The sequence below is a fragment of the Ranitomeya imitator genome, chromosome 8 (genome assembly GCF_032444005.1).
Source record: "Ranitomeya imitator isolate aRanImi1 chromosome 8, aRanImi1.pri, whole genome shotgun sequence".
NCBI lineage: Eukaryota > Metazoa > Chordata > Amphibia > Anura > Dendrobatidae > Ranitomeya > Ranitomeya imitator.
The window spans coordinates 32,331,844-32,344,918 of NC_091289.1; the positions used below are offsets into that span (position 1 = coordinate 32,331,844).

A 13,075-nucleotide genomic window follows, 5' to 3' on the forward strand; every position below is an offset into this window, starting at 1 on the left:
GTCTGTATGAGCAGCTGTGCTGCGACCATCACCGATCAAACATAGGCCATCAATATTTTATTTCCCTTTAATGGTGCATTTGGTTAGGACCCATTGTAAAGAAGATGATCAATGAGTGGAACAGGCCACCACGAGAGGTGGTGAGTTCTCCTTCAATGGAGGTTTCAAGACATCTGTCTCAGATCGTTTAGTGAATCCTGCAGTGAGCAGGAAGTTGGACACGATGATCCTCGAGGTCCCTTCCGACTCTAACATTCAAAGATTCTATGACCTTTTATTAGCTAGCCTTATAGATGAATATGTATTTTTGTTTTCCCCATAGAAACTCAAAATAAAAGAACAATTTATTCTTGAAGTCCCCAGATAATAATGACCACAGAGGCTACTATAGAAATGTGATTAGGAATTCCCTAATTGTAGGAACATTGTAGGAGAAACGGAGCAGAGCTTTGGGCATAGTAACCCATGACTCAGCTTTGTAGGGTAAGCAGGGGGTTAATTAGTCTGCGCTTAGATTGTTGAGTAATTAGTTGCCTCAAAAGTTTAAGGGGTGTTAATAAGGGGGTGGATGAAAGAAAAAATAGGCACATATAAAAGGAGGGGCGGTGTGTGAGGCCCTTAATGAGTACAGGGATACCACAGCAAAATGTAGATAGGTCGTTGAAGAACAGCCTCCACAATACTGGAGTTCACGAGTCTGATCTTGTTAGTATGTCCATATGAACATCATCGTCAGACTCATAGGAATTTCCTCAACAACATAATGGCCAGTCTTCTGCGGATATTCACAACATGTCCACAACAATATGAGGACCTGACTTTGATCTCTACACAACATCTTGGCCTATCTCATAAGAATATCCACAACAATATCATGACTTGACTTGTGAGGATGTCCACTGCAACATCGTGGACAATCTTGTAAGGATGTCCATAACAACATCATGGCTTTCTTTTAAGGATACTCTCTCCAACATCTTGGCCTTCTTCTATGAATGCCCAAATAGCCAACATCATGGCCATTGTAGTAAGGATGTCTATAACACCATCATGGCCAATCTTGTAAAAATGTCCATGATAACATTATGACTTGACTTGTGATTGTGAAGATCTTGTCGGTATTATAGATGTCCACAACAACTTCATGGTTGTCTTGTAAAGATGTTAAAAACTGTTTAACATGATGGCCAGTTTTGTAAGGATGAATGCAGCAACATCATGGCCAGACATGTAAGTTGTCCACAATAGCATCATGGCCTGACATGTGATGATGGTCACAATAACATCATGATTCCTCCTATTAGCATTTTGGAGCCAAGAATAAGGAGCCTTATATTGTAGATCATGAACTAGACCTAGGTGTGGTACAAAGATGAATTATACATTTTCTGCCAATTTCAAAAGGAATGTTGGACTGGGGCTGATGAAAGTATGTCTCCATCAGGATGATTTTCCATTTAAAACCACATGTATATTTTCATTTCTCTAGAATGTATACACTCGGCTTCATTGTTCTTAAAGGTTTTGGAGGAATGGTCATTTTCATTAACAACTTGTAGGTAAAGTTCACGATCAGATAGTAGTTATATAATGCCATACAGTACATTTAAGTCTGCAGTGTCTGTCATCTGTATGAGACACCTTGCTTAGTTGTGTTTTTTCTATTCATAAGTGCAATATGAAGGCATATTCTACAGCTAATCTTACTCTTTATACACATCCCTAAAAACTAAAATACATGCTAGCTTGGCCAAGCGCCGCGCATATGTATAGTTTAGTCAAGAGGAACAGATGTTGGATAGGCAAAAATCTATACCTCAAGACTTCTGCCTCTTTTATGTTGTAGAGCTTTTGGAAAGAATTGGGTCATAGCACCTGGTGTCACGGGTATGCCATGTTCCCCCTGGGAGACCTGGAGTTAGAAGGTCACAATGGGTAATGAATCGCAGGTCCTCTTCAGAGACGGTGTGATTCATGTCCTATATGAAATGAGATTCCTTTCCTTAAGGCGCTGAAGGGGTTAAGGACGCTTTTCATGCTGGTGGGGAACTTTTAGCTTCAGTGCACACAGCTGTTCCTGTGGCTAATCATCTCTATACCCTACATATACTGGCTCTGGTAATTTCTTCCATGATGGTGAAATAATCTTCCTGTGCTAAGCTGTATAGTTGGAGTGTTACTTGTAGTGATCTGTAGTATGTCAATTTTTATGTCCTTGTCATATTCCTATTCAATGTATTCCTCTCTGTCCCTTTCCTCAGCCCTATTTTTGGTGGGCGCTTTTGTATGATTGTGGTCTTGTGTTATCCTTGCTTTGTCTTTGTGTCTTACGTATCTTACATTTCTGTCCCATGCCTCATGGAGTGGGAGAGGGGACTGATTAGGGTTTAACAGGAGTGTTATGATGCGGTGGTTTAGGAGCAACATGGAACGAGCTCTGAAGGAAGTGGTAACTGTACTGACCGCAGTCCCTAAGCTCAACACAACACTAGAAGTAGCCGTGGGATGCTCCTAACTCTCCCTAGGCATCTCGTCACAGCCTAAGAGCTAACTACCCCTAAAGATAGAAGCAGGAAAACTATCTTGCCTCAGAGAAAATCCCCAAAGGATAGATTAGCCCCCACAAATAATGACTGTGAGTGGAGAGGGAAAAGACATACACAGAATGAAACCAAGATGAGCACAGGAGGCCAGTCTAGCTTGATAGATAGGACAGGATGGAATACTGTGCGGTCAGTATAAAACACTACAAAAATCCACGCAGAGTTTACAAAAAATCTCCACACCTGACTAAAGGTGTGGAGGGTAAATCTGCTTCCCAGAACTTTCAGCAAGACAGAATTAATTCATACTGATAAGCTGGACAAACATAGAAAGCACAAAACGGATAAGTCCACAATCTGTGAACAGAAAAGCGCAAGCAAGAACTTAGCTTTGCTGAACTGGTCAGGATAACAGGGAAATCCAAAGAGATGTGAATCCAACCAGGAACCATTTACAAGTGGCACTGTCTGAAGGAAAAAGCCAGGCATAAATAGCCGAGCAGAAAAGACGATCAGTGGAGGCAGCTGCTAACAGCTAACTCCAAGGAGCAGCCATACCACTTGAAACCACAAGAGGGAGCCCAAGAGCAGAACTCACAAAAGTGCCACTTACAACCACCGGAGGGAGCCCAAGAGCAGAATTCACAACACAGGAGCATACTAAGATTGGAGACCCAGGCCTCTCTACCTTTAAGAGTACCCTTGGGGCAGTTATAGTTAGGGTCCCAGTTTCAGAGAAGGTTAGAGTCCCCATCTTCCTTATTTAAGACTGACACCTGGACCCACTTTTACAGAGGGTGGAAAAGGTTCAACTTTTTATTGTTTACTATGGAATGATTCCCTTTTGCAAAAGACAATGTCAAGGTGAAATAACCTATTCTGCTTTGTACATCTCAATCTGTCTTGCGAGTTAACAGATTTGTCATTCTGCGCTGGCTGCTACCATAACGTCATTGCTAATTTGCACCATTTTTACCTCTTTATTATTTTTGTATTATAATATTACTTATACAATTATTTATTTTATGCCACTATTGATAAATCTCTAGTCTCTTGTTTAGTTTTGTTCACACGGTTAACTTTCAGTTGCTTAGTATTTTGACCATAGGGGGCAATCTACTCCATTTTTATTTTTAAATAACCCCTTTTAATCCTTTGTTGAAAACCAGAAATGAGTAAAAAATAAATCGCCTTCTCCTGCCCAGTTTGATTGACAGATGCTAAACGCATACCAAGCGTCTCTCTTTACTGAATGTCATCGCTACTCGGTGACGGAGAACAGGGGACAAATTATCTTGCTTGGTGTTTTGTTTAGCAGGTTGGCTGCCGTTTCACATACTAATTGCATAATATGTGCATCCCCTCCAACATCAACAAGACGAGGGTGTGAGATTGCTAAAAACTATTTAAAGCTTTAATACCTAAGTGGCGACAAACTCTCTACATCAACAATGTGATAATGGCTGCACATATAGTGTAAAGCGAGTTACGGTTCTCCTGAAAGCTTTTTAGAGCGACTTTTTTTTGTGTTGCTATTTACATGGGTTAAAGGGAGTCTTTTAACTTGGAAATGCCGAGAAATCTACGGGCCGCATGTTTTAAAGCTGAGCAGAATGACATACGAGATTGTGGAGAACAATTCAGTAAAACGTATATTTTACTTAGTAAATGTCTATTTATTCAGGATTTAGGAGTCCAGAGCTGGTGGAGATAGCTGACAATCAATGATTAGGACCGCCCGCTGGACTCTTAAGGATAGACAGGGCAGGGATTCCAAATAAATTAAAACTTACGTTATACTGAATCCTTTCTGACAACCTTTATATTTATCTGCTCAGCTTCTCCTGCTCTGTAACCTGCTGCTGACAGATCAGACTTCAGGTTCAATGTCATAGGATCCCTTTAAGGGGAGTCTGTCAGCCAAAATGTAGAGTATGAACTAAGCACATGGTCTTTAAGGAGATATAGCCCCTATAAAAAAAAATTGGACCTTAATTATTCTAATCGCTGCCTCCATTCCGCAGACACTTTACACTAATTAGGGTGCACCCTTGGTGTGGCCAATAGACCAATGTTGTCAGTCATCAGTCAGGGAGGCGGGGTTATGCAAAACCTGTGGGTGTAATGGTGTACTCAGCCTCTTGGTCACACCAGGGGTGCACTAAGCACCCCAATTAGCAAATATGATTAGACTTCCGGTTCTGCAGAGCAGAAGCTGTGATTAGAACATTAATGGCATGATACTTATAGAGTTATATCCCCCTAAATGCTACGTATATAGTTTATGTTCCTAATTAAGGCTGACAGACTCCCTTTAATTCAGATCTATGGTCGTTATGTATTATTATATTTATTATATACTTCATAGCAAAGAAAGCTTGATCCACTATTTTCTGAGTTGCTATGGCTTCCAAAACTAGTATCTAGCTCTAGACGAGAGATCGGGAATTTAGGTTTTCCAGTTACTCCGTAAAAGGGTTTTTGCACACGGCCATATTTTCAGTTCAAGTTGGGTCCAACAAAACATCAGATAGCACTCGGACTAATGTTATTTTATGGGACTGTGAAATTTTATCCTCGTACTTCAAAAAAATCTCTGCATGCCCAAGTTTGATCCGATATTCAGCCATGCAAGTCAATGAGTCCATGGAAACCATCAGACTGCACTCGGATGACATCTAAGTGCAGTCCGATTTGCACGGAGTGATAGAATGGATGTGGACTTTTTTTCTTCATCTTCTCATCTTAGAGAATCGAATCACACCATGCTCACACTTTGATCAAACTCCAATCAGAACCTGCCTCGCTCCATAGACTTGGGTCTTCGTCCACTAGATGGGTTCTGGCCGGGAATATCCATATTGCATACTTGAGAGTGACTGCAGACTTATCATTCTAGATCGAACAACGCCATTAATGTTGAAAAAATTCTGAAATAACATTGTTTTGTCAGTGAATAATAACGTCCCACTAAATTGTATACATTGTTGTGTTGATGCATCTCATCTCATTAAATTGTTTTCCATTGTTTCTTTTCCTTAAACATTTTTTTTGCATTATATCATATAGGATAATGAAAGATCAGAACAAGAAATCTGCCAACTTGAAGCACAATCAACAAATGGAGAAGAAAAGGAACGTAGATGACATGCGTCGGAGGGATGATAACATTCCGGATAACTCGCAGCATCTACAGGTGCGCTCAGATCTTACTTTCCATTATTGCTGATGCACCAAGCGTGAAGTCCGCACTCGTACATAGCGACTGATAACTCTCCCTCTATACAAATTCATGGCTGTCAGTCTCTGACAAGAGTCCTTGAAATGTGAAAAAATAGTGAACCAAGACTCAGGGCTGGTTTTAGATAAAGTGGGGCCCTGGGCAAAACTTTAAAGTGGGGCTCCAAAAGCTAACCTATTGCACCATCACACGGAAACATTCCGGTTGTATTTACACGCGCTGAGTTCAGGCCACTAAACGAGCGTGATCGACATTATTGAAGTCGTTCGGCGCTTTTTTCCCAATCTCTTTACATCGGCTGATAAAAAATGATCGCCACAGAAGATCACTAGTAGATCATTCTGTCACCATACAGGATCATGTTATCAGCAGCGCTTCTGCAGTTTTCACCGGGTGATGTGCTGCTGAGAACAATGACTTTTGTTCTTGCATAAACCATGCAATCACTTGATAAATAGACAGCATTTTTCTCATTTAGCATAATGCACCCCATAGTCCTCCGCCTTGTATAATGCACACCCTATAATCCTCCATATAGTATAATAGTACAATGTGCCCCATAGACCTCCATATGGTATAATGCACACCTCATAGTCCTCCATGTAGTATAATGCACACCCCATAGTCCTCCATATAGTAATATAGTATAATGTACCCCATAGTCCTCTATTATTATTATTATTATTTATTTATATAGCACCATTAATTCCATGGTGCTGTAAATGAGACGGGGTTACATCAAAATACAAATATCACTTACAGTAAATAAACTAACAATTACAGACTGATACAAAGAGGAGATGACCCTGCCCTTGTGGGCTTACATTCTACAGGATTGTGGGGAAGGAGACAGTAGGTCAGTACGACAGTAGGTATATAGTTCAATATACTCCTCATAGTCCTCAATATAGTATAATGCATGCCATAGTCCTCCATATTTTATAATGCACAGCCCATAGTCCTCTATATAGTACAATGCACTTCACATAGTATAATACACCCCATAGTCATTCATACAGTACAATGCATTCCCTATAATCCTCCATACAGCATAATGCATTCCCCATAGTCTTCCAGACAGTATAATGCACCCCATAGTCCTTGATACAGTATAATCCAGCCACCATAGAGTATAATGCAGTCTCCATATAGTACATTTAGTATAATGCACTCCCCATAGTCCTCAAAGAGTATAATACTGCCCCATAAAATATAATGCACCATCATAGAGTGTAATGTAGCCCCATATAGTATAGTGCCATCCCATATGGTATAATGCAGCTAGCTCCACAGAGCACATATCGTATAATGCACTCCCCATAGTCCTCGATAGAGTATTATGCAGCCCTATAGAATATAATGCAGAGTCATAGAGTATAATGTAGCCCGTTAGAATATAATGCCACCCCATATGGTATAAATATTCCACCCCATATGGTATAATGCAACTGCAGAGAGTACATATAGTATAATGCAGTCCTATAATCCTCTAGTATAATGGTCACCACCTATGCATCTCACCTCGTTCCCTCGCTCCTCCGGCCTCTGCAGCATGTCTCTTCAGCAGCTCCACTGCATGGTACAGTGTGGCCCCATAGCGGCCACTAGACGGGGGCCCCTGGGGGAGTGGGGACCCTATGCATATGCCTAGTTTTCCTGCCCCTAACACCAGCCCTGACAAGACCCGCAGCTGCACTGTCCCACTGATACATTGTTATGCTACATGAGTGCTGAAACTCGGACGTCTGAGGGAAGTGTGAGAACTTCATCCCATTAGTGGCCACTGATTGACTGTAGCGCTCATGTGGTACATCAATGTCACCAAGCTCCGGTAGACCCAGCGCCAACATTGGTGGAACAGCGCAGGTGCGTGCGCAAGCACACTCATTTCCATCTATCGGCGTATCTAACCATGCCAGCCTCACAGTGTAAATGTGGAGCAACCTCATAAAAAAATTAAAATATTTATTTATGAATCTGTATAATAAATATATTTCTGATCAACAGTGAACAAAATAAAATCAAAACTTTGCAATTTTTTTTTTAGATTTTTCCAGAATACTAATGACATTTTAAAATTACTTATCCCAAAATTGCATCTAAAGAAAATTAATCCACTGACATAAGAAAAGTTGATTCTCGGAATGAGATGAAGCAGAAACAATAAGTTGCTTTTATTTTTATGAATCCGTTCTGGTTGTCCTTGGTGATCTTTGTAAGCTTAACGCCCCATGTTCTAAAACCTCTCTCCTCTGTACATAGTCTTTTACTGTTGGATCATCGGAGCATTATGAGCTATGTCTGCCAGTGATGCAGGCTGCGGTAAATGACAGGAATATGTCACCGGATTACCCAGGCGTGACGGTTAGGGCACATAAATACAACATGATGATGGGGACTGCGGTTATTGCACTAGGAACGTTTATATTTCCATTTTCATACCTGTCATCACTTCTATGCAAACTGCGCTGCCGGAATGGATTTCCACTACCTGTTATTTGAGGTGCGGTTTTTATGGAGATGTTGTATAGGATTATATTGTCTAATTTTCTGTAACACAAAACCACGCAAAAACTTACATTTGCAGTGCTTTTAGACTCATACTTCCTCTCCTTTTAGGAAGAGTTTACAGCAGTTTCCTTATCATCAGAGGCAGGATGACAGTGACCGGTAACACCTCTATACACAGCTGATAAGACAGGAACCACCAATCACAATAGGCGATGTCACATTGTGGCTAATGTAAATGTGAATTTTCCTGAAAGAACAGGAAGCAGGTGTGTGAAATAGCCCCAGTGGCCAGTGTGAAAATTGCAAGATTTTTACATTTTTATTTTAAAGGGAACCTGTCACCCCGAAAATCGATGGTGAGGTAAGCTCACCATCATCAGGGGCTTATCTACAGCATTCCGTAATGCTGTAGATAAGCCCCCGATGTAACCTGAAAGAGGAGAAAAAGAGGTTAGATTATACTCACCCAGGGGCGGTCCCGCTGCTGGTCCGGTCAAATGGGCGTCGCGGTTCGCTCCGGCGCCTCCTATCTTCATTCCATGATGTTCTCTTCTGGTCTTCACGCCGTGGCTCCGGTGCAGGCGTACTTTGTCTGCCCTGTTGAGGGCAGAGCAAAGTACTCCAGTGCGCAGGCAGCGGGCCTCTCTGACCTTTCCGGCGCCTGCGCACTGCAGTACTTTGCTTTGCCCTCAACAGGGCAGACAAAGTAAGCCTGCGCCGGGGCCGCGGCGTGAAGACAAGAATAGGACGTCATGGAATGAAGATGGGAGGCGCTGTAGAGGACCTGAGACACCCATCGGAGCGGGACCGCCCCTGGGTGAGTATAATCTAACGTCTTTTTCTCCCCTTTCAGGTAACATCAGCGGCTTATCTACAGCATTACAGAATGCTGTAGATAAGCCCCTGATGACGGTGAGCTTACCTCACCATCGATTTTGGGGGTGACAGGTTCCTTTTAAAGAAAGAATGTGATATGGGAAAAAAAAATTGAGAAAAATAAAAAAATAAACACATTTTACAAAAAAACTGATTTAAATAGCCTTTTCTGATAACACATTACATTTAAGATATTGGGATTGTTGAAAATGGTTCAGCTTCATGTGGCAGGACAACTGAAGCATTGTAGAGAGAAGTTGGCCAAACCTACTGATTTTGGCAGGACTTGATGAATACTGGGACCTCCCGACTCTTCCTCAACAGATGTTATTGGGAGAGAAGGATCAGGCATGTTGAATTTCATCGGCAAATCATTTTAGTTTGGTTCATGAATCTGGCAGCAGGTTAATCTACTCTCTCCATTGAAAACCTTGCATCCTCTACTGAACTGAATCTTTTATTAATGTTTATGGGACACCCCAGGGTCCTGGTTGTTACAGTGACATTGCTTTCCTCACGGGGAGAGTGATGTCATGCTTGGAAGCGAAGGAAGATCTCTTTCCTCAGGTAAACACAAGCAAACAACATGTTCACACTCCAGGCCAGAAGGCGGAGCTCTAAACCAGGTTTAAGGGGAACTTCCCTATTTATACATTCTGGTCTGGAGGGGAAGTCAGTTGGTGAGAGGACAGTAAAGCAGGAAGATGTGCTAAGTGGGAGCTCCCTGTTAGAGGGGGCTGGAGAGAGATTGCCAGAAGGGAGCTTGTTGAGGAACATCAGCTAGGCGGAGCTGGTATGAGAGGAGTGCAGCTGAGCAGACGTGGGAGTCTGCAGCTCCTGGCAGACAGTGAAGAGAGATAAAGGACTGAGGGGCCATGCAGCCACGGGAAAGAGCTGCAGCTCCGGGACAGAGATAACACAGAAAGACGAACAGCTTGTAGTGAGCATGCAGGAGAGCGAAGCGCAGGTGAGTGAAAACTGGGGAGGACAGCTGCGATTGGGCTACCTCCCTGCAGAACACAGACTCCGGTAGCCAGAAGACCGAGGTTGTTAGGAACTCCAAGACTTACAGCAGAAACCGACAGGACAGCTGGACTACACGTAACCTGTCCGCCCTAATACCCAGGAGACACAGTGGCATATAGAGCCCGGGTTGTGATAGAGACCCTGTAAAAAGGCTCGAGCCACTTGTCATATGGGTTTGTGTCCCACCTTTATGGAGGACAGAGAGAACCGTGAGGACGTTGATAGAAGCCACAGGCAGCAAGCGACTACACCAAAGTGCTGGTAGGAAGGCTTTCATCTCCACCTGGTAAAGGGGACTCTGAACTTGCTTCCAAGCTGGCTGGACTCTGCCTGTACCTGTGATCTGGTGCCCTCTACTGTGGTTGCCTGAAGCCTTCAGTAAACCAGGTAAAAAGACTGCAAACCTGTGTCTTCTGTTTCTTACCGCACTACTCACCATCTCCATCTACACACCAGGAGCCCTGGGGATCCAACTTCACCTGTGGGAAGTTAAACCATCTTAGCTGCCATAACATCACCCCAGAGGGACCCCTTTAAGCAGTGTCGGTCCCCACTGACCGAATACCACAGGTGGCGTCACGAACACAAACTTTATTACTGCTTCATTAGAAGGCCTTTCTCTTTAATTGGGCACCCAGGGCCATGGATCGGGTTGCAGTCACTGTGACATCCCCTTTATTTGCGACCGATATACAGTGTGGCAAAAAAGTATTTAGTCAGTCAGCAATAGTGCAAGCTCCACCACTTAAAAAGATGAGAGGCGTCTGTAATTTACATCATAGGTAGACCTCAACTATGGGAGACAAACTGAGAAAAAAAAATCCAGAAAATCACATTGTCTGTTTTTTTAACAATTTATTTGCATATTATGGTGGAAAATAAGTATTTGGTCAGAAACAAACAATCAAGATTTCTGGCTCTCACAGACCTGTAACTTCTTCTTTAAGAGTCTCCTCTTTCCTCCACTCATTACCTGTAGTAATGGCACCTGTTTAAACTTGTTATCAGTATAAAAAGACACCTGTGCACACCCTCAAACAGTCTGACTCCAAACTCCACTATGGTGAAAACGAAAGAGCTGTCAAAGGACACCAGAAACTAAATTGTAGCCCTGCACCAGGCTGGGAAGACTGAATCTGCAATAGCCAACCAGCTTGGAGTGAAGAAATCAACAGTGGGAGCAATAATTAGAAAATGGAAGACATACAAGACCACTGATAATCTCTCTCGATCTGGGGCTCCACGCAAAATCCCACCCCGTGGGGTCAGAATGATCACAAGAACGGTGAGCAAAAATCCCAGAACCACGCGGGGGGACCTAGTGAATGAACTGCAGAGAGCTGGGACCAATGTAACAAGGCCTACCATAAGTAACACACTACGCCACCATGGACTCAGATGCTGCAGTGCCAGACGTGTCCCACTGCTTAAGCCAGTACATGTCCGGGCCCGTCTGAAGTTTGCTAGAGAGCATTTGGATGATCCAGAGGAGTTTTGGGAGAATGTTCTATGGTCTGATGAAAGCAAACTGGAACTGTTTGGTAGAAACACAACTTGTCGTGTTTGGAGGAAAAAGAATACTGAGTTGCATCCATCAAACACCATACCTACTGTAAAGCATGGTGGTGGAAACATCATGCTTTGGGGCTGTTTCTCTGCAAAGGGGCCAGGACGACTAATCCGGGTACATGAAAGAATGAATAGGGCCATGTATCGTGAGATTTTGAGTGGAAACCTCCTTCCATCAGCAAGGGCATTGAAGATGAAACGTGGCTGGGTCTTTCAACATGACAATGATCCAAAGCACACCGCCAGGGCAACGAAGGAGTGGCTTCGTAAGAAGCATTTTAAGGTCCTGGAGTGGCCTAGCCAGTCTCCAGATCTCAACCCTATAGAAAACCTTTGGAGGGAGTTGAAAGTCCGTGTTGCCAAGCGAAAAGCCAAAAGCATCACTGCTCTAGAGGACATCTGCATGGCGGAATGGGCCAACATACCAACAACAGTGTGTGGCAACCTTGTGAAGACTTACAGAAAACGTTTGACCTCTGACATTGCCAACAAAGGATATATTACAAAGTATTGAGATGAAATTTTGTTTCTGACCAAATACTTATTTTCCACCATAATATACAAATAAATTGTTAAAAAAACAGACAATGTGATTTTCTGGATTTTTTTTTTCTCAGTTTGTCTCCCATAGTTGAGGTCTACCTATGATGTAAATTACAGACGCCTCTCATCTTTTTAAGTGGTGGAACTTGCACTATTGCTGACTGACTAAATACTTTTTTGCCCCACTGTATATATATATATATATATATATATATATATATATATATATATATATATATTTATTTATCATCATCTATTTTTTCTGAAAGTGATGAAAATACCCAACAGTGATAGCCTGGACAGCCCATCTAGATAAATATCCCATTCTCGTCCTCCACTATGATAAATTGTCGGCTTGTTATCTCGCTACCTCCAGAGAAAGATTTCCCGCCGAGAGGTCATTTCGTCGACATGATGTTATTCTCCTCTGAAATGAAGAGCCCCCTCATTACTTATCATCCTGTAATTGTTACCAGAGGAACTGAGCGACAGACAGGTAGCAGTTGCCAAATATCATAATATTTGGACTTGATTGTCTTACAGCTGTTGAGATATGAAACCTTGTTGTTCTAGATATACCTTTATCTTCCTTTCTATACTTAGTCCTTGGGTTTTCCTGTCATTTTTTAAGATATACAGTAGTTCCTCTGACATCTAATGTGTAGACATCCTGGGATCACAATGCATTAGTTAAATGTTTCCGATGTTTCGTTTTTTTTTCCTTTTTTTATCTCTTTTATTACTTTTTGCTTTTTTTTGTTATTTA

The 13,075-nt window shown here is 42.3% G+C and overlaps 1 protein-coding gene across 2 annotated transcripts in view; it reads left to right on the plus strand.

The window, feature by feature from the left end:
- Positions 1–13,075, plus strand: part of ERC2 (ELKS/RAB6-interacting/CAST family member 2) — a 1,140,662-nt gene that overhangs the window by 474,754 nt on the left and 652,833 nt on the right. For both annotated transcript variants that reach the window (XM_069736696.1, XM_069736695.1), the window contains one exon: positions 5,613–5,739. In XM_069736696.1, coding sequence (XP_069592797.1) covers positions 5,613–5,739 — 127 coding nt within the window. The remainder of the gene's footprint in view (positions 1–5,612; positions 5,740–13,075) is intronic.